Consider the following 18,669-nt stretch of genomic DNA (forward strand, 5'->3'; position numbering starts at 1 on the left):
TGAATGAACCCCTTCAAAATAAAACACTTGGGTAACAAATTAACAAAGCAAAGGGTATGATCCCTTCTTAGACAAATTAATTATGAATACGTCTTTTATAGTTTTAAAGCAGATTGGCAGGACATTTTGTACATTTGACATCCACATGTTAAAATCAATGACTGAATGGCTGAGTGTGCACTCAGTGGCTAAGATATGGCCAGCAACAGATAAAGTAAAAGATCATAAACTTCTTACAGGATTGCTTAGTGTTCCATGTGGAACTCGCACACAATGCTTCATCTGCGGTAGACCAGACTTCTCTGCTTCAGCACAGGTGGTCACCATGAGACTGGTACTTCCTAACCCAGGACTGGATCTCCGGATCCCGAACTATGAAGATCTAGACAGGATGGACAAAGAGGAAGCTGATGACAGGCCAAAGTGGGACAACAAAGCCCAGTACATCCTAACCTGTGTGGGCTTCTGCATTGGGCTCGGTAACGTGTGGCGATTCCCTTACTTGTGTCAAAGTCATGGAGGAGGTAAGACAAAACGTTGTTGCATGAGTGTTTGACAGATGTGTGTGGTTGAGGTACCTAGGAGTGATTCTTAGTTATCTTTTGGGAATTTATGTCATTTTATGGTGCATTTGTATATAATCTCAAATATCTAAATTGAGAACTTAAGACTATATCAGGCTGAAAGTAAGTTAAATAAATCACTCATTAATGGCTACAAGAGAGTGTTATGAAATCACCATTGAGTTATATTAATGATTCTCAAGAGTAAGACGTCTTAATGGTTAACCTTTAGCATGACATATGAGCTACAGACAGAGCTGTATATTCGTTTAGGTTGAAACTGAATGCTAGGAATTATTTCATACTGCATATATTTGTGTGTATGTGTGTGGGTTTTCTTTTTTTCAAAAGTGTGTGTTAAGTGGGTCATTGTGATTGAGCCACAGGAAGTGGGACAGGTTTCAAAGGCATACAGTAAAAGTAGAATCTGCTGTTTTTCTGTTAACTATTAACTAGAGGGTTCAAGCTCATATGGTTAAAACCACTGTCCATAGTCCATGTTGTGAGTCACAGTAATGTGACAATATGCTGATGCATACAAAACAATAAAATGTTACACTGTTTTGAAATTTAAATTGTGTGCATAAACAAATCACTAAATTGTAGTAAAGCATCTGTAAGTAACTTAAGTCATAAACGTTGCCCATCACAGAATTATATAACAACAAATCTGTAACCTTTAAGTGTGTAGCTTACTGTAGTTAATACCAAACTGCAATTAAACATTATACCCTGCCAATATCCACATAAGCCATATCGTGTTGTCATCTGCAATACTTCTTCACACCAGCATAAAACCTTGGAATGTAGAGCTTGATAGTGATATGAGTCACATTTCTATTTTTAATTGATATTGATATATTTATGTCTCTATGAGAGAAAAACGAGTGTGCCACTTTTACATTTTTATGATGTCCTGAATGTCATTTTTACAGATATGCAGAGATTTCTAACGTTCCCAACCTCCCAACCACTTATAACATTTTGCAGGTGCCTTTATGATTCCCTACCTGATTCTGCTGGTGCTGGAAGGAATGCCTCTCCTGCTGTTGGAGTTTGCCATCGGCCAGCGTCTCAGGAAAGGCAGTGTAGGGGTGTGGAGGGCCATCAGCCCTTATCTGACTGGTGTTGGTAAGTATATTAGGAAAAAGGCAAAATGGCCCCCCAACAACGCATAAGAATATCTGGCTTCCTGTGACTGTGGTATCACGATTAATGTTGTTGTCCCTCAGGTATAGCCTCCATGCTGGTTTCATTATTGGTCGGACTTTACTATAACACCTTAGTAGCCTGGATCCTGTGGTATCTCTTTAATTCCTTTCAAGACCCACTGCCTTGGACCCAGTGTCCTCTCAATGACAATGGGACAGGTGAATATACACACATTTTCAGCTCATACATGCACACCAAAGCACCCAAATTGCATCATTGTTTAATGTTTCCCCCACAGGATTTGTACCAGAGTGTCAACGGAGCTCTACTGTGGATTACTATTTTTACAGAGTAACTTTGAATAGTTCGGCCTCTATAGGCGACTCTGGAGGAATCCATTGGCCCATAGTACTCTGCCTGCTAGCAGCCTGGACAGTCGTAGCAATCTGCTGCATAAGGGGCATTGGCACTGCAGGCAAGGTTTGTTGAACATTCAGTAAATTGACCGTTAGCTAAGCCCTGCCTACTGTAATTACTGTTGCTACATCTTTCTGTTCTCACGAAGTAAATGTACAGTGATAACAGATTTAGGCTACTCATTCTCAAAACAATAGGTCCTTTATTTCAGACGGTGGTTAATAAGCAGGGCTCTCAATATAAAGACGCCAGATTATTTGTCAATGCTATTGTATTACGTAATGTAGTGCAAAACCCAGACACTGGCACACAACTGTGTTTTTTTTTGTTTCTGACTGTCATACACTATTTAATCACAGGGTGGGGCAGTCGACTAAGTAGTTACAAAAAGAAACCCTGTAACAGTCTTTCGCAAATTCCAGTTGCACATTTTATCAAGCATATTTCTTAAATTAACCATCAATTTTTGGCCCACCATGTAATGGCTTGAGAAAAATTGGCCCAAGGTCAAACTTACATTGCCGGCCCTTTCCCTACACGGATATAGTAGAATCCATCACAAGCTCCTACACAGTAGGTCAATACTACATAATGGATGTGCTAGTTGTAAATAGGGATTTTCTTTTTTATGTAACTGGTATTACCACAAATAATGTACGAAATGCACCATTGGAAGTTACGCTCCATTACTAATGTAGGCAGTAAATTAGTTAGCTGGACATGCAAATGTTTGAAGCTTATATTAGTTAGAGCAAATAAACATACTGTTGAATCTATTCCCCAAACAAATCTTTTATTTTTGGTTTTCGAGAGTGTAAAGAAAATTTAAATAATAATAAATACAGAGTATGGCTCATTGTACAGCTCCATGCAGTCTACTTTAACATGCAGAAAAATCCAAAGCTTGACAGACGGACCTCTGCACCTTAAGGTTGCTAAGCTATGATTGGACAGTTGATATTTGGAGGAGGGGTTTTTGCAAATAGTCAAATTAAGATTCATTCGTGCAATAAACTGATGTCCATTATTTATGATTCCATGTTTTCTTGTCATGACCTCAGGCAGTGTACGTCACAGCCATTCTGCCGTACATAGTTCTGGCCATCTTCCTGATTCGAGGACTGACTCTTAAAGGCTCCCTGAGTGGAATAAAGTTCCTCTTCACACCAGACGTATGTTTCAGATCTTGATAGAAAAGTTAGAACTCATTGTTCATAGCCACATCACAATGTACACCTCACTCTTGCAGGTGGATGAGTTGATTAAACCAACAACTTGGCTGGATGCAGGTGCCCAGGTCTTCTATTCCTTTGGTTTGGGGTGGGGAGGCCTCATCTCCTTCTCAAGCTACAACCCTGTTCAGTAAGAGACATTGAAATGTCCTGTTATGGTTGTTAATGTGCAGTTCAAGTCTCCCTTTGCTCACTTATATTGAAAAAAGGTAATAGCCAATCTCAGACCCAAAGTCAACGTGTAACTTTGTTTTTTTTTATTGTTTCTTTTTCCAAGCAACAACTGCGTGCAAGATGCTGTGATCTTGTCAGTCATAACTGGCCTCACCTCAATCTATGCCGCTACAGTCACCTACTCCATCATTGGCTTCAGGGCTACAGAGAAATATGACAACTGTATCAGTGAGTGAGTATTCACAGGATTCAGATTTCAATGTTTTTGGGACCGAGTAGTCCTGCAAGTTCTGCTTTATGTATAAGGTTTTGAAAAAGTTAAGTGGACCTTTTATTTTTCAGTTACAATAAATTGCCTAAGACAAAAATGCAGATTGTCCATCTGTAAGTCAAACTCTTCACTCACATGCCCGTATGTAAGAGTTCACTTCTGGTGAGGAGGTTATGTTTTCGGCTTGGTTTGTTGGTCTGTCTGTCAGTCAGATGGATTATGGAGATACTACTGGTCCGATTTTCATTAAATTGGGAGAAGGGGTGTAGAATTTGCCAAGAAAGAACTAGCTGATATAGATTTAGTTTTCTAACCAATAGCCAACCCTCGTTAACCTATCATGAACAATTAACCGCTGAGATTAGTGCTGTGGCGGAAGTCCCTAACAAGCCGCCCAGCTGCAATGATGACCTGTTATACAAACAGGTTAAATCCATCATTATCACCAGCTGCGCCAAACAGACAATCCCCAGTTCAACCGCCCAGGAGAGTTAGCAGCCACAATGTTGCGTGGATTGTTCCGGACACATGCAGCCAATTGACCAGTAAGTCTCCCCAGCATCAATCAGTTTCGCTATGAGGTTGTAGACTGTGTGTCTCACTGGATACTCTGTCAAGCTTTCTGCCAGCAAGAATGTGTGTGATGAGGTGCATGAATTCAGGAGTAAAGTTATAGCTATGAATGTAACACTAACAGTGCTGATAGCGCTAATAGTGTTTATCTGGGGGGGAATCGGAGGGTATTAATGATTTTAATAAGGGCTATTTATGTGCTGGTAATGGGAAGTTGATTCACCCAAAAATGTATCCGCTGAGTTACGCATGTCTCTTTCCCAATGTAAGTCTGTGAGAAAACGTTTTTTGGACCCACTATTTGCCCACCATGTCAAATTTGCTTTAAACCTGGCGCTCTTCATGGGGGCTTAGTGGTAACCGCTAGCCAGTGAGAGATAAATGGAAGGGATTGAGCTAAACTTTGGCATGCAGTTTTGCATAGAATAAGGTCTGTGGATGTTTTTCCCCACCTTTTACATTGCGGTCACACTAGGAATGGGACACTTTATGGTCACCGCATAAGTTCTTGGAACTTAGAAGAAGGAATGATTACAGAAACCCGTTAGCTAACTATGAGTAAGAAATTCATTTCTTCATGTAAGTTCCAATAAAGTAATTTTAAGTTACTAATCTGTGACATATTTTCTGCCTAGTAACATCATGACATTACTAAATACATTTGACCTACCTGAAGACAACATCACTACAAGCAACTACGAGGCAGCCCTCAATCACCTCAACAGCTCCTATCCTGATACTGTTCTTGGATTGGACATCAAAACCTGTGACATGCAGACACTTCTCAGTGAGGTAACTATATTGATGAATATCTGTCCGATTACCAGGTTATTCTATTCTCTTTTGTTACTAACTTGTGTTTGTGCAGGGAGTGGAGGGAACAGGTCTGGCCTTCATTGTTTTCACAGAGGCAATAATCAAGATGCCTGGTTCTCCTGTCTGGTCTGTTCTCTTCTTCGTCATGCTTCTCTGCTTGGGACTCTCAACCCTGTTTGGCAACATAGAGGGAGTGGTGGTCCCACTGAGAGACCTGAATGTATTCCCTAAAAAGTGGCCCTATGAAATAGTCACTGGTAATTTGTTTTTAAAAATCAACTCAGTCAGTTGAACAATTTTTCATCCCCCAATTAAACATCCTTGGTGTTTGTCTCTGGCTTGTGTTTTAACACAAGTTGCCTTGTTTTTGTGACCGTGTTTTTCAGGAGTAACATGTGCTGTCGCCTTCATCATCTGTCTCCTGTTTACGCAGAATTCAGGGCTTTATTGGGTAACTCTCTTTGACAACTTTGCTGGATCAGTTCCACTTCTGACCATTGGATTGTTTGAGATGATAGCTGTTGTATACATCTATGGCATAGACAGGTTAGTGCTTACTCAGACTATTATAGCAACACATTGTCCGTCTGTGTTTTCATTATCATTCTTCTTGATATTTGCTGCAAAATAACCATACAGCATGAGCAGCATAACACTGGGCCGGTATCACCGACCTATTTAAGTCCAGTGTAACGTAGATGATGTCATGACACACTTCAAAACTTTTGAAAGCTAATCAAAACCCTCCTGTGTGTGTTGCAGGTTCAACGAGGATGTGGAGTTCATGGTCGGACATAAACCCTCCATCTTTTGGCAGGTTACATGGAGGTTCATTAGTCCTCTAATCGTTCTGGTTATTTTAGTTTTCTACCTGGTGACACAAGTCCAACAAGAGCTCACCTACTTAGTCTGGGATCCAAATTCTGTAAGCACAAACTCTATTAATAATTAATATATCATCATAAGTATCCATTCTATGTGTTGCCATATTCTCTCATATTTTCTTACTGCAAAATACACAAATTATATTGCACGTCAAACATTTTTAGGGAATGTTTTTCCTCTGTGGTACAGCATATAATAAACAATTAGTCAGTCTATAACTATAATTCACCAATGTTTGGACAGCCATTGCATACCAAATGCACTAATCATACTGTTTTCTGGTCAACAGGAGGAGTTCCCGTCTCTGGCATCAGTACCGTACCCCTCATGGATCAACGTGATCATTTTTCTCCTGGCGGGTGTCCCCAGTCTTGCAGTGCCTGTGTATGCATTATGTAGGCTGTTTTTTGATTGCTGCAAGAAAACGATAGTGTCAGAAAAGTCCTAAACGGTTTAAAAATCATACATTTCAGAATACAACAAAATGCAAGAGTCTTGAAGTACAATACTGATTGTTTTATTGATGTACTTCAGAAAAGTACTCATAATTCTGATCATGTTTTGTGCAAATGTATTGCTGCCATATCAATAAACTAAATGTACTCATAGCACTTATTGGAATGCTTATTTGATATCTTTTTGTATTGGACATTACATTACATTACAGTCATTTAGCAGATGCTTTTATCCAAAGCGACTTACAATTCAATATCTATCTATACACCGTAGGCACAGCTACGGGAGCAATTTTGGGGTTAAGGGTCTTGCTCAAGGACACATTGACATGTGACTAGCGGAGCCAGAGCCGAGGATCGAACCGCCAATCCTCTGGTTGAAGTACGGCCCTGCTCTCCACTTAGTCACGGTCACCCCCCCCCCCCCCCCCCCCTCCAAAGGCAACTTACTGTTCCATCAAGGTTTTATACCCGTGGCCCTGAGAGATCAACGCAATATAAGTGAATGCAACGGCATTAGCTCTTTGTATGATTGTTTAAACAAGCAGAAGATGTAGAGCAACAAATTTGCCAAGAGAGGGAGACATCACACATTAATATGTTAAGATGTTCACTGACCACTATTACTAGAATAATAAATCAAAGTTCAATCAAACTGATTTAAGATTGTAAATTGATACTATGTTGTAAATATGTTATAAGTTGCAATCAGAATCAGAATCAGAACCGTTTATTGCCATTGTATGTTGAACATACAAGGAATTTGACATGGCAGGAGGTGCATAACATTTAACAATTAACGACAATCAAGACAGTGCAAAGTAGAAACATATTAAAATGTACAGAAAAATATATAAAATAAAGTGAAATATGGAATAAAGTGAAATATGAAATAAAGTGAAATATAAAATAGTGCACAAACGAACAGATAACAGGACCATAAACAAGTGAGATTTAAGTGTAGTGTAAAAGTGTTGAGTGAATTAGAAGGGATGTGTAGGGAATTGTCCTGAGGATGACAGAGTCAGTGGGGGACCCGGGCTCTGTTAATGAGCCCGACTGCGGAAGGGATGAAACTGTTCATATGTCGTGAGGTCTTGGTCCTGATGGACCTCAGCCTCCTGCCCGATGGAAGAGGCATAAACAGTTTTTGTCCAGGGTGGGAGGGGTCGGCTACAATCTTTCTTGCTCGCTTCAGGGTCCTTGAAGCGAACAAGTCCTGGAGGGATGGCAGATTGCGGCCAATCACCCTCTCGGCAGAGTGAATGATGCGCTGCAGCCTGCCCTTGTCCTTGGCAGTGGCTGCAGCGTATCAGACCGTGATGGAGGAGCAGAGGATGGACTCAATGATGGCTGTGTAGAAGTGCACCATCATTGTCTTTGGCAGGTTGAATTTCTTCAGCTGCCTCAGGAAGTACATCCTCTGCTGAGCCTTCTTGGTGATGGAGCTGATGTTCAGCTCCCACTTGAGGTCCTGGGATATGATGGAGCACAGGAAGCGGTAAGAGTCCACCACGTCGACGGGGGAGTCACACAGGGTGATAGGTGCTGGTGGGGCTGCATTCTTCCGGAAGTCCACAACCATCTCCACTATCTTTAGAGCATTGAGCATTACATTGTCCTCAGTCTCATTTGCTTAACTTGGTCATGGAGGCATCAACATTTAATTGAGATGGTAAATTAACAGTGAAAACTCATCATAGCTTATATCTCTATATATCTGTATATGTATGTGTGTGTTTTATATTATACTGAATATTATTATATGATATATCTTATACTGCAGGGGTCTTCAATGTTTTTCAGGCCAACTGATAGAGAGATGGAGCAGGGACCGCCGACTATATATATTGTATAAAATTGTGTTTTATATTAAACTGGGCCTAGTGCCATGTACAAACATACCTCTTTATTGTGCATTCAATACTAAGCTATTCAAATAATACACAGGTTCATATATTCATGTTTTTATTTTAAACATGTGCAAGGTATAGTGCGTAGGGTGGCCGTGCCACTGCCATTTAGAAACATACCTTGTCAGCTGATACTAATGCCAATATCAACATTGTCTGTCAATTGCATGATAATCATGCATACAAGCTATTCAAATTGACATTTTCATTTTAAACATAAATGTGGAAACGAAAATGAGTGATGGCCTATTAGTGCCACTGCCATGCATAAACATACCTGTTATCTTGCATACAATACTGAACTATTAAAATAATGGACAGATTCATGTTTGTTAAAATAATAAAAAATTGTCTAATCAACCAAAAATTTTGCAGACCCCCTGTTGAAGACCTCTGTTATACTGTATACATATATTATACTGAATTCCCTGTGAGGGTGAAAAAAATAAGATGTCCTGACGTGTTTATCAAAGTGGTATTAACTGCAAAGTAGTAATGCACGTTTGATACCTTCATTTTTTTGCATTAAATCAAACTGGGATATTTGCTGAAATTGATTGGATGGCACCACCTAGAACATTTTCCACCAGCCGCCACTGAATGCAGAGTGTCCATGGGCGTATCTGTTAATTGCACCAGTTAGCGTAAAGGATCATAAACCTGTATCAAATATTTGCAGAGTGCATACACTAAGAGCTCACTTTGACTTCCACGAACGACAGAGTAACTTCTCAGTTTCAGGAGGGGAACCATGAGACTGGTATTTCCTAACCCAGGTCTGGATGATAGGATCCCTTCTCATGAGGATCTGGACAGGATGGAGAAGGAGGGGGCCGGGGACAGGCCAAAGTGGGACAACAAAGCCCAGTACATCTTAACCTGTGTGGGCTTCTGCATTGGGATCGGCAATGTGTGGCGATTCCCTTACTTGTGTCAAACTCATGGAGGAGGTAAGTTCAGATCAAAAAAAGAAAGGAAAATCAAATGATTATGGACTGTTAATTATTCTATGACTGTTTGACAAATTACAGTGTGGTTGAGGTTCTAATTAATAGCCTGTACCTTTTGGGTATTTTTCTAGCTTTTAAATGATTTTCCTTGAAAGACTTATTGTACCTTTGCAAATGGTGAAACAGTCTATTACTGTCATAAATGCAACACTATCTACAGATTTGTAATTGTGCTTCTGATCCTACTTTTTCAGGTGCATTTCTGATTCCCTACCTGCTTCTGCTGGTGCTGGAAGGAATGCCTCTCCTGTTGTTGGAGTTTGCCATCGGCCAGCGTCTCAGGAAAGGCAGTGTAGGAGTGTGGAGAGCCATCAACCCTTATCTGACTGGTGTTGGTAAGTAAAATAAGTTATGAAACAAATTGTCCAAAGCAGAGGCAGAATAATAACATCAGATAATGATTTTGCCTTCCTCAGGTATAGCCTCCGTGCTGATTTCCGTATTGGTTGGACTTTACTACAGCACCTTAATAGCCTGGATCATGTGGTATCTCTTCAATTCATTTCAAGACCCACTGCCTTGGACCCAGTGTCCTCTTAATGTCAATGGGACAGGTATTTTAATATACACACAGATATACTCATGAAGCACTTAAACTATTGTGCAGATGTAGACTTGTACACTTTCAGATGACTGTTTCTTGCCCCTTCAGGATTTGTACCAGAGTGTCAAAGGAGCTCCACTGTGGATTACTATTTTTACAGAGTGACTCTGAATAGTTCGGCCTCTATAGACGACGGTGGAGGACTCCACTGGCCCGTAGTACTCTGCCTACTAGCAGCCTGGACAGTCATATGTGTCTGCTACATACGGGGGATCGGCACTTCAGGCAAGGTCTGTCAAACCTTCACAAAAACAACATGCTTTCTTGAATCACCACTGTTCAAATAATTTTATGTTTTCTTTTCTTGTCATGACCTCAGACAGTGTACGTCACAGCCATCCTGCCTTACATAGTGCTGGCCATCTTCCTGATCCGAGGACTGACTCTTAAAGGCTCCCTGAGCGGAATAAAGTTCCTCTTCACACCAGACGTAAGTTTCAAATCGATATCGTAAAAAAAGGCAATTATATAACTAACAAAGCCACGTCACAATGTACACCTCACTCTTGCAGGTTGATGAGTTGATCAAACCAAAAACCTGGCTCGATGCAGGTGCCCAGGTCTTCTATGCCTTTGGTTTGGGAATGGGTAGCCTTATCTCCTTCTCAAGCTACAACCCGGTTCAGTAAGAGACATAAATAGAAGCCCTGTCACTAGTAGCTTATCTCAAATATGTTTGTCCTGAATCTATTTGTTGTTTTTTACCTGTTTCCCAAGCAACAACTGCGTGCAAGATGCTGTGATCCTGACAGCAATAAGTGGCTTCACCGCAATCTATGCTGCCACAGTCACCTACTCCATCATTGGCTTCAGAGCCACAGAGAAATATGACAACTGTATCAATGAGTGAGTAGTCAGTACTACTGAAGCTTCATGAGCTACTTTTAATGTATTTGTGCATGGAATAAGGTAACACCATAGGAAGGGGTCACTTTTAAGTTATTTTCAATGTATGTGAGTATTGTTTTAAAATATACTTGAAAAATCTGAATTCCAGTAATCCAGAGTGATTTATCTCTGACATGTGCTCTCCCTAGTAACATCATGACATTATTAAATGCATTTGACCTTCCTGAAGACAACATCACTACCAGCAACTACGAGGCAGCCCTCAATCATCTCAACAGCTCCTATCCTGATACTGTTCTTGGATTGGACATCAAAACCTGTGACATGCATACACTTCTCAGTGAGGTGACTATATTGATGAATAACAATCCGATTACCAAGTTATTCACATTTTGACTCTTAACTGCTTTGTTTGTAATTGGTGTTTGTGCAGGGAGTGGAGGGAACAGGTCTGGCCTTCATTGTGTTCACAGAGGCAATCACCAAGATGCCTGGTTCTCCTGTCTGGTCTGTTCTCTTCTTCGTCATGCTTCTCTGCTTAGGAATCTCAACCATGTTTGGCTACATAGAGGGAGTGGTGGTCCCACTGAAAGATCTGAATATGTTACCTCAAAAATGGCCCCAAGAAGCGCTGACTGGTATTCTTTTTAGTAGATAAATCAATCTACCCTTTAGCTTTGCAACCTTGGATGAATTGATTGTCTGATTCCTGTTTTAACACAAGTTGCCTTGTTTTTGTGACCGTGTTTTTTAGGAGTAACATGTGCTGTCGCCTTCATCATCTGTCTCTTGTTTGCGCAGCATTCAGGGCTTTATTGGGTAACTCTTTTTGACAACTTTTCTGGATCAGTTCCACTTCTGACCACTGGATTCTTTGAGATGATAGCTGTTGTATACATCTATGGCATAGACAGGTTAGTGCTTACTCAGACTATTATAGCAACACATTGTCCGTCTGTGTTTTTGTTATCATTCTTCTTGATATTTGCTGCAAATAGCCATACAGCATGAGCAGCATAACACTGGGCCTGTATCACCGACCTATTTAAGTCCAGTGTAACTTGATGATGTCATGACACACTTCAAAACTTTTGAAAGCTAATCAAAACCCTCCTGTGTGTGTTGCAGGTTCAATGCGGACTTGGAGTTCATGGTCGGACATAAACCCTCCATCTTTTGGCAGGTTACATTGAGGTTCATTAGTCCTCTAATCGTTCTGGTTATTTTAGTTTTCTACCTGGTGACACAAACCCAAGAAGAGCTCACCTACTTAGTCTGGGATCCAAATTCTGTAAGCACGAACTCTATTAATAATTAATATACCATCTTAAGTATCCATTCTATGTGTTGCCATATTCTCTCATATTTTCTTACTGCAAAAATACACAAATTATATTGCACGTCAAACATTTTTAGGGAATGTTTTTCCTCTGTGGTACAGCATATAATAAACAATTAGTCAGTCTATAACTATACTTCACCAATGTTTGGACAGCCATTGCATACCAAATGCACTAATCATACTGTTTTCTGGTCAACAGGAGGAGTTCCCGTCTCTGGCATCAGTACCTTACCCCTCATGGATCAACGTGATCATTTTTCTCCTGGCGGGTGTCCCCAGTCTTGCAGTGCCTGTGTATGCATTATATAGGCTGTTCTTTAATTGCTGCAAGAAAACGATAGTGTCAGAAAAGTCCTAAACTGTTTAAAAATCATACATTTCAGAATACAACAAAATGCAAGAGTCTTGAAGTACAATACTGATGTTTTATTGATGCACTTCAGGAAAGTATTCTTATTTCTGATCATGTTTTATGCAAATGTATTGCTGCCATATCAATAAACTAAATGTACTCATCGCACTTATTAGAATGCTTATTTGATATCTTGTTGTATTGGACCTCTCCAAAGGCAACTTACTGTTCCATCAAGGTTTTAGACCCGTGGCCCTGAGAGATCAACACACTATAAGTGAATGCAACGGCATTAGCTCTTTGTATGATTGTTTAAACAAGCAGAAGATGTTGTAGAAATATGCTAAAAATATATAGAGGCATTGAATTTATAAGAATTATGTATGTGCTCAATTGCAATAGTGTTGCGTGGTCATTGAGCAAAGGTTTCAAGCGCTCCGGGCGAGGCACTTTTGCGCTCCCCGTACAAAGAAGAAGCTCTGACTCACAGGTGGTTTAGCTTAAACTTATAACTAGTTGTGTTATGAAACGGATAAGTCCATCGAATATTGTGTAGGAACAAATGGATGCAGGACCGACACCTTGAGAATTCTCTCAGCAGGCAGAACTCCCACAGCAGGAAGACTCCCACACACACAGGGGCCTCTACCCTGGCGTGTGTGTGTGCGAAGGTGATGCGTCCCTGTGCAGGACAAGGTCAAATCCTCATCGGAGAGGATAAAGAAACAGGGAAATGTTAGAACAGGGCTCACAACCACCGAGACGAGAGATACGTATTCTGAGCCCTGACTTTGTGTCTCATGCCAGGGATACTTAATCTTTGATGGTGTTCTGTGAAACCATAGATCTATGCATTATATGTTCTGATGCTTGACTTAATAAATTGTTAATACTTTTAGACCGTCTGTCATCTGTTGTTCATCAAAGTAATTCCAATTCAAACGATCTGCACGGGGTCCTTCTGAGGTGTAGTCTTTTGGAGTCAGATTATACAGTGGGCTCTTTGCCCAAGGTGGAATGTCCCAACAATGTAGAGCAACAAATTTGCCAAGAGAGGGAGACATCACACATTAAGATGTTCACTGTCCACTATTACTAGAATAATAAATCAAAGTTCAATCAAACTGATTTAAGATTGTAAATTGATATTATGTTGTAAATATATTATAAGTTGCAATGGAATGATGTCTGTAGTCTGTAGTTTTAATACATTGTATACTAAATAACACAAGTACTAACAATAAGTAACTTGATTAAATAATAATAATTACATACGTTTTATTGATTTATGTTCCAGGCAAACTCAACTTTGTCTCTTGCTTCAACAGCCAGATTATTATCCTCTAATGATCACAAAACATATACCTCTCCATATGCTGAGGTCTTAATATTAGGACTGAATCCTTTTGAAAGATCTCTGTCAAGTCAGCTTGGTACACCATAGCTGTACACACTTACAAAAGAATTGTGTGACCGTAAGGCTCATCAATAGTTCCATCAGTCAATACATACAATACATACTAACCCTAACCCTGAAAGAAAACATCAAACTCATGATCTGAATAAAGTCTGGAGCATGTTTCAATGGCATTTCTTCATCAGAATCTACTGTCTTCATCACCAGAGTCTGATGGAGATGCTGATTGTTAAACTCCTCGTCTGAAGGCCAAATGTGTGTAGTTGCTCTTGACCTGTATCATTGTTGATGGATGAAACATATTGATTTGGGAATACACAACATGAATGCACAAAATTAAAATAATGAAGGTCTAAAACTAGCGTTCAACACAAAGACCCAATTCAAGGTTGGGCTTAAAGATTAGATAATGAAGAAAGACCAACCTTAAGGCCCTCATCAGTTCAGGTATTGTGTTTTAGTGGTGTATCTCAAACAAAGCAGCAAATAAATTAGCACAACCAGTCAAACCCCGACTGTTTTGGGTGGATCTCAAGTTCTTGCCCACTTTGCCCAGTTGCTATTCCATCCTTGGTTTCATAAATCCAGGGATGTAATTACAGGCAGGTACACATGTTTTCTTTCCCTATGATGTCTCATCGCTTTCTCCAGGTGCAAATCTATCAAGTGAGTAACTGCCAGCTGTACAGTTAGAGGCAGTTTGGGAAACTCTGTTAAACAGTTCTCACATATTCTTTGTCATATTTTTGGAGCAACAACTGTGAGCAGGACTCCGTTATTAATGTCATCAGCAATGCCAGTAACTCAGTCTACAAAGGTTATCTGCTTCATTATCAGCCTCAGGGCCACAAAACAATATGACCATGGGAGAGTTTCAAACTGGGTGAAGGGTGGACTTCTCCCTTGAGTAGTGGATTAAAACTCAGGGTCTTCTTGCTGTGAGGGGACAGGGTTATCTACCTTAATAGTGGCAGTATTTTTAAAATGTATTATTATTACATTGAATGACTAAACGGTAGTGTAAAAACAGAAATGCAAAGTGGGCGTGGGCTTATCTGTTAATTGCACCAGTTAGAGTAAAGGATCATAAACTTGTTTCAAATATTTGCAGAGTGCATACACTAAGAGCTCACTTTGACTTCCACGAACGACAGAGTAACTTCTCAGCTTCAGGAGGGGAACCATGAGACTGGTATTTCCTAACCCAGGACTGGATGATAGGATCCCTTCTCATGAGGATCTGGACAGGATGGAGAAGGAGGGGGCCGGGGACAGGCCAAAGTGGGACAACAAAACCCAGTACATCCTAACCTGTGTGGGCTTCTGCATTGGGATCGGCAATGTGTGGCGATTCCCTTACTTGTGTCAAACTCATGGAGGAGGTAAGCTCAGATCAAAAAACGAAAGGGAAATCTTATGATCATGGATTGTCAATTCATCAATGACTGTTTGACAAACCATAGTGTGGTTGAAGAACTAATGAATAGCCTGTACCTTTTGGGTATTTTTCTAGCTTTTAAATGATTTTCATTGAAGGACTTTCTGTACCTTTGCAAATGGTGAAACAGTCTATTACTGCCATAAATGCAACACTATCTACAGATTTGTAATTGTGCTTCTGATCCTACTTTTTCAGGTGCATTTTTGATTCCCTACCTGATTCTGCTGGTGCTGGAAGGAATGCCTCTCCTGTTGTTGGAGTTTGCCATCGGCCAGCGTCTCAGGAAAGGCAGTGTAGGAGTGTGGAGAGCCATCAACCCTTATCTGACTGGTGTTGGTAAGTAAAATAAGCTATGAAACAAATTGTCCAAAGCAGAGGGAGAATAATAACATCAGATAATGATTTTGCCTTCCTCAGGTATAGCCTCCATGCTGGTTTCCTTATTGGTTGGACTTTACTACAACACCTTAATAGCCTGGATCATGTGGTATCTCTTCAATTCATTTCAAGACCCACTGCCTTGGACCCAGTGTCCTCTTAATGTCAATGGGACAGGTATTTTAATATACACACAGATATACTCATGAAGCACTTAAACTATTGTGCAGATGTAGACTTGTACACTTTCAGATGACTGTTTCTTGCCCCTTCAGGATTTGTACCAGAGTGTCAAAGGAGCTCCACTGTGGATTACTATTTTTACAGAGTGACTCTGAATAGTTCGGCCTCTATAGACGACGGTGGAGGACTCCACTGGCCCGTAGTACTCTGCCTACTAGCAGCCTGGACAGTCATGTGTGTCTGTTACATACGGGGGATCGGCACTTCAGGCAAGGTCTGTCAAACCTTCACAAAAACAACATGCTTTCTTGAATCACCACTGTTCAAATAATTTTATGTTTTCTTTTCTTGTCATGACCTCAGGCAGTGTACGTCACAGCCATCCTGCCTTACATAGTGCTGGCCATCTTCCTGATCCGAGGACTGACTCTTAAAGGCTCCCTGAGCGGAATAAAGTTCCTCTTCACACCAGACGTAAGTTTCAAATCAATATCGTAAAAAAAGGCAATTATATAACTAACAAAGCCACGTCACAATGTACACCTCACTCTTGCAGGTTGATGAGTTGATCAACCCAAAAACTTGGCTCGATGCAGGTGCCCAGGTCTTCTATGCCTTTAGCCTAGCTTGGGGAGGCCTCATCTCCTTCTCAAGCTACAACCCTGTTCAGTAAGAGACATAAATAGAAGCCCTGTCACTAGTAGCTATTCTCAAATAAGTTTGTCCTGAATCTATTTGTTGTTTTTTTCCCTGTTTCCCAAGCAACAACTGCGTGCAAGATGCTGTGATCCTGACAGCAATAACTGGCTTCACCTCAATCTATGCTGCCACAGTCACCTACTCCATCATTGGCTTCAGAGCCACAGAGAAATATGACAACTGTATCAATGAGTGAGTAGTCAGTACTACTGAAGCTTCATGAGCTACTTTTAATGTATTTGTGCATGGAATAAGGTAACACTATAGGAAGGGGTCACTTTTAAGTTATTTTCAATGTATGTGAGTATTGTTTTAAAATATACTTGAAAAATCTGAATTCCAGTAATCCAGAGTGATTTATCTCTGACATGTGCTCTCCCTAGTAACATCATGACATTATTAAATGCATTTGACCTTCCTGAAGACAACATCACTACCAGCAACTACGAGGCAGCCCTCAATCATCTCAACAGCTCCTATCCTGATACTGTTCTTGGATTGGACATCAAAACCTGTGACATGCATACACTTCTCAGTGAGGTGACTATATTGATGAATAACAATCCGATTACCAAGTTATTCACATTTTGACTCTTAACTGCTTTGTTTGTAATTGGTGTTTGTGCAGGGAGTGGAGGGAACAGGTCTGGCCTTCATTGTGTTCACAGAGGCAATCACCAAGATGCCTGGTTCTCCTGTCTGGTCTGTTCTCTTCTTCGTCATGCTTCTCTGCTTGGGAATCTCAACCCTGTTTGGCAACATTGAGGGAGTGGTGGTCCCACTGAAAGATCTGAATATGTTACCTCAAAAATGGCCCCAAGAAGCGCTGACTGGTATTCTGTTTAGTAGATAAATCAATCTACCCATTAGCTTTGCAACCTTGGATGAATTGATTGTCTGATTCCTGTTTTAACACAAGTTGCCTTGTTTTTGTGACCGTGTTTTTCAGGAGTAACATGTGCTGTCGCCTTCATCATCTGTCTCTTGTTTGCGCAGAATTCAGGGCTTTATTGGGTAACTCTCTTTGACAACTTTGCTGGTTCAGTTCCACTTCTGACCATTGGATTGTTTGAGATGATATCTGTTGTATACATCTATGGCATAGACAGGTTAGTGCTTACTCAGACTATTATAGCAACTCATTGTTCATCTGTGTTTTCGTTATCATTCTTCTGGATATTTGCTGCAAAATAACCATAAAGCATGAGCAGCATCATGCTCTGCCTGTTTTTGAGCAAATTTTTATGGAGATGTCTGTCCTATTTAATCCCTTTGTAACAAGGATGACTTTAATTTCACATTTTACTTTTCAAATCTAATCAGAACCTTCTTGTGTGTGTTGCAGGTTCAATGCGGACTTGGAGTTCATGGTCGGATATAAGCCCTCCATCTTTTGGCAGGTTACATGGAGGTTCATTAGTCCTCTAATCGTTCTAGTTATTTTAGTTTTCTACCTGGTGACACAAACCCAAGAACAGCTCACCTACTTAGTCTGGGATCCCAAATCTGTAAGCACACAAGCTTCAAGTATAATCTGTGTTCATTTATATTTGGGTGTGTCAGTTCTGATCTCAGCAACAGCATCCATCCTTTTGTTGTCTCTTTGTTTAATAATGCCTCGTTGCAAACATTTTTATGGTAAAAGTTGTTGATAGTAGAGCATATGGTGGTAACAAATTATACTCTTTTTGGGTTTACAGGAGGAGTTCCCATCTCTGGCATCAGTGCCGTACCCTTCATGGATCAATGCGGTTGTCTTTCTTTTGGCGGGAGTCCCCAGTCTAGCAGTGCCTGTGTATGCACTATGTAGGTTGATCTTTGTTTCCTGCAAGAAGAAATAAAATATATTGAAAGAATTTGCCAAGTCTCCTAAATTGATGATAAGGTCATACATTTCAGAATATAAAATAATGAAATTAGTTAATAAGTTGAGTTCTTTCCTG

The 18,669-nt window shown here is 40.4% G+C and overlaps 3 protein-coding genes across 4 annotated transcripts; all 3 read left to right on the plus strand.

The window, feature by feature from the left end:
- The first annotated feature begins 271 nt into the window (after positions 1–271).
- LOC306708099 (sodium-dependent neutral amino acid transporter B(0)AT1-like) lies at positions 272–6,694 on the plus strand. Of its 2 annotated transcripts, XM_079175809.1 has the most exons (12): positions 272–524; positions 1,554–1,694; positions 1,796–1,933; positions 2,014–2,195; positions 3,194–3,304; positions 3,382–3,494; positions 3,642–3,770; positions 5,018–5,174; positions 5,251–5,455; positions 5,585–5,744; positions 5,961–6,123; positions 6,373–6,694. In XM_079175809.1, the coding sequence occupies exons 1-12, from the start codon at positions 326–328 to the stop codon at positions 6,529–6,531; spliced, it is 1,857 nt and encodes a 618-aa protein (XP_079031935.1). In that variant the 5' UTR covers positions 272–325; the 3' UTR covers positions 6,532–6,694. The 2 variants fall into 2 exon arrangements, with proteins under 2 accessions (XP_079031935.1, XP_079031936.1); XM_079175810.1 differs by lacking the exon at positions 5,251–5,455 and having other exon boundaries at positions 5,632–5,744.
- Positions 6,695–9,173: 2,479 nt separating this feature from the next.
- Positions 9,174–13,445, plus strand: LOC306708100 (sodium-dependent neutral amino acid transporter B(0)AT1-like). The gene is made up of 12 exons (XM_079175811.1): positions 9,174–9,401; positions 9,656–9,796; positions 9,878–10,015; positions 10,114–10,295; positions 10,385–10,495; positions 10,578–10,690; positions 10,783–10,911; positions 11,103–11,259; positions 11,348–11,552; positions 11,669–11,828; positions 12,043–12,205; positions 12,456–13,445. Exons 1-12 carry the CDS (start codon positions 9,203–9,205, stop codon positions 12,612–12,614), a joined length of 1,857 nt encoding a protein of 618 aa, XP_079031937.1. The 5' UTR covers positions 9,174–9,202; the 3' UTR covers positions 12,615–13,445.
- A 1,763-nt stretch (positions 13,446–15,208) lies between these two features.
- LOC306708102 (sodium-dependent neutral amino acid transporter B(0)AT1-like) lies at positions 15,209–18,576 on the plus strand (the record flags this gene model as incomplete). Its single annotated transcript, XM_079175813.1, has 12 exons — positions 15,209–15,407; positions 15,662–15,802; positions 15,884–16,021; positions 16,120–16,301; positions 16,391–16,501; positions 16,584–16,696; positions 16,790–16,918; positions 17,110–17,266; positions 17,355–17,559; positions 17,676–17,835; positions 18,072–18,234; positions 18,427–18,576. The coding sequence occupies 12 exons, from the start codon at positions 15,209–15,211 to the stop codon at positions 18,565–18,567; spliced, it is 1,839 nt and encodes a 612-aa protein (XP_079031939.1). The 3' UTR covers positions 18,568–18,576.
- Between the last annotated feature and the right edge of the window lie 93 nt (positions 18,577–18,669).

Source organism: Pholis gunnellus (assembly GCF_910591455.1).
Source record: "Pholis gunnellus genome assembly, chromosome: 16".
NCBI classification, from domain to species: Eukaryota; Metazoa; Chordata; class Actinopteri; order Perciformes; family Pholidae; genus Pholis; species Pholis gunnellus.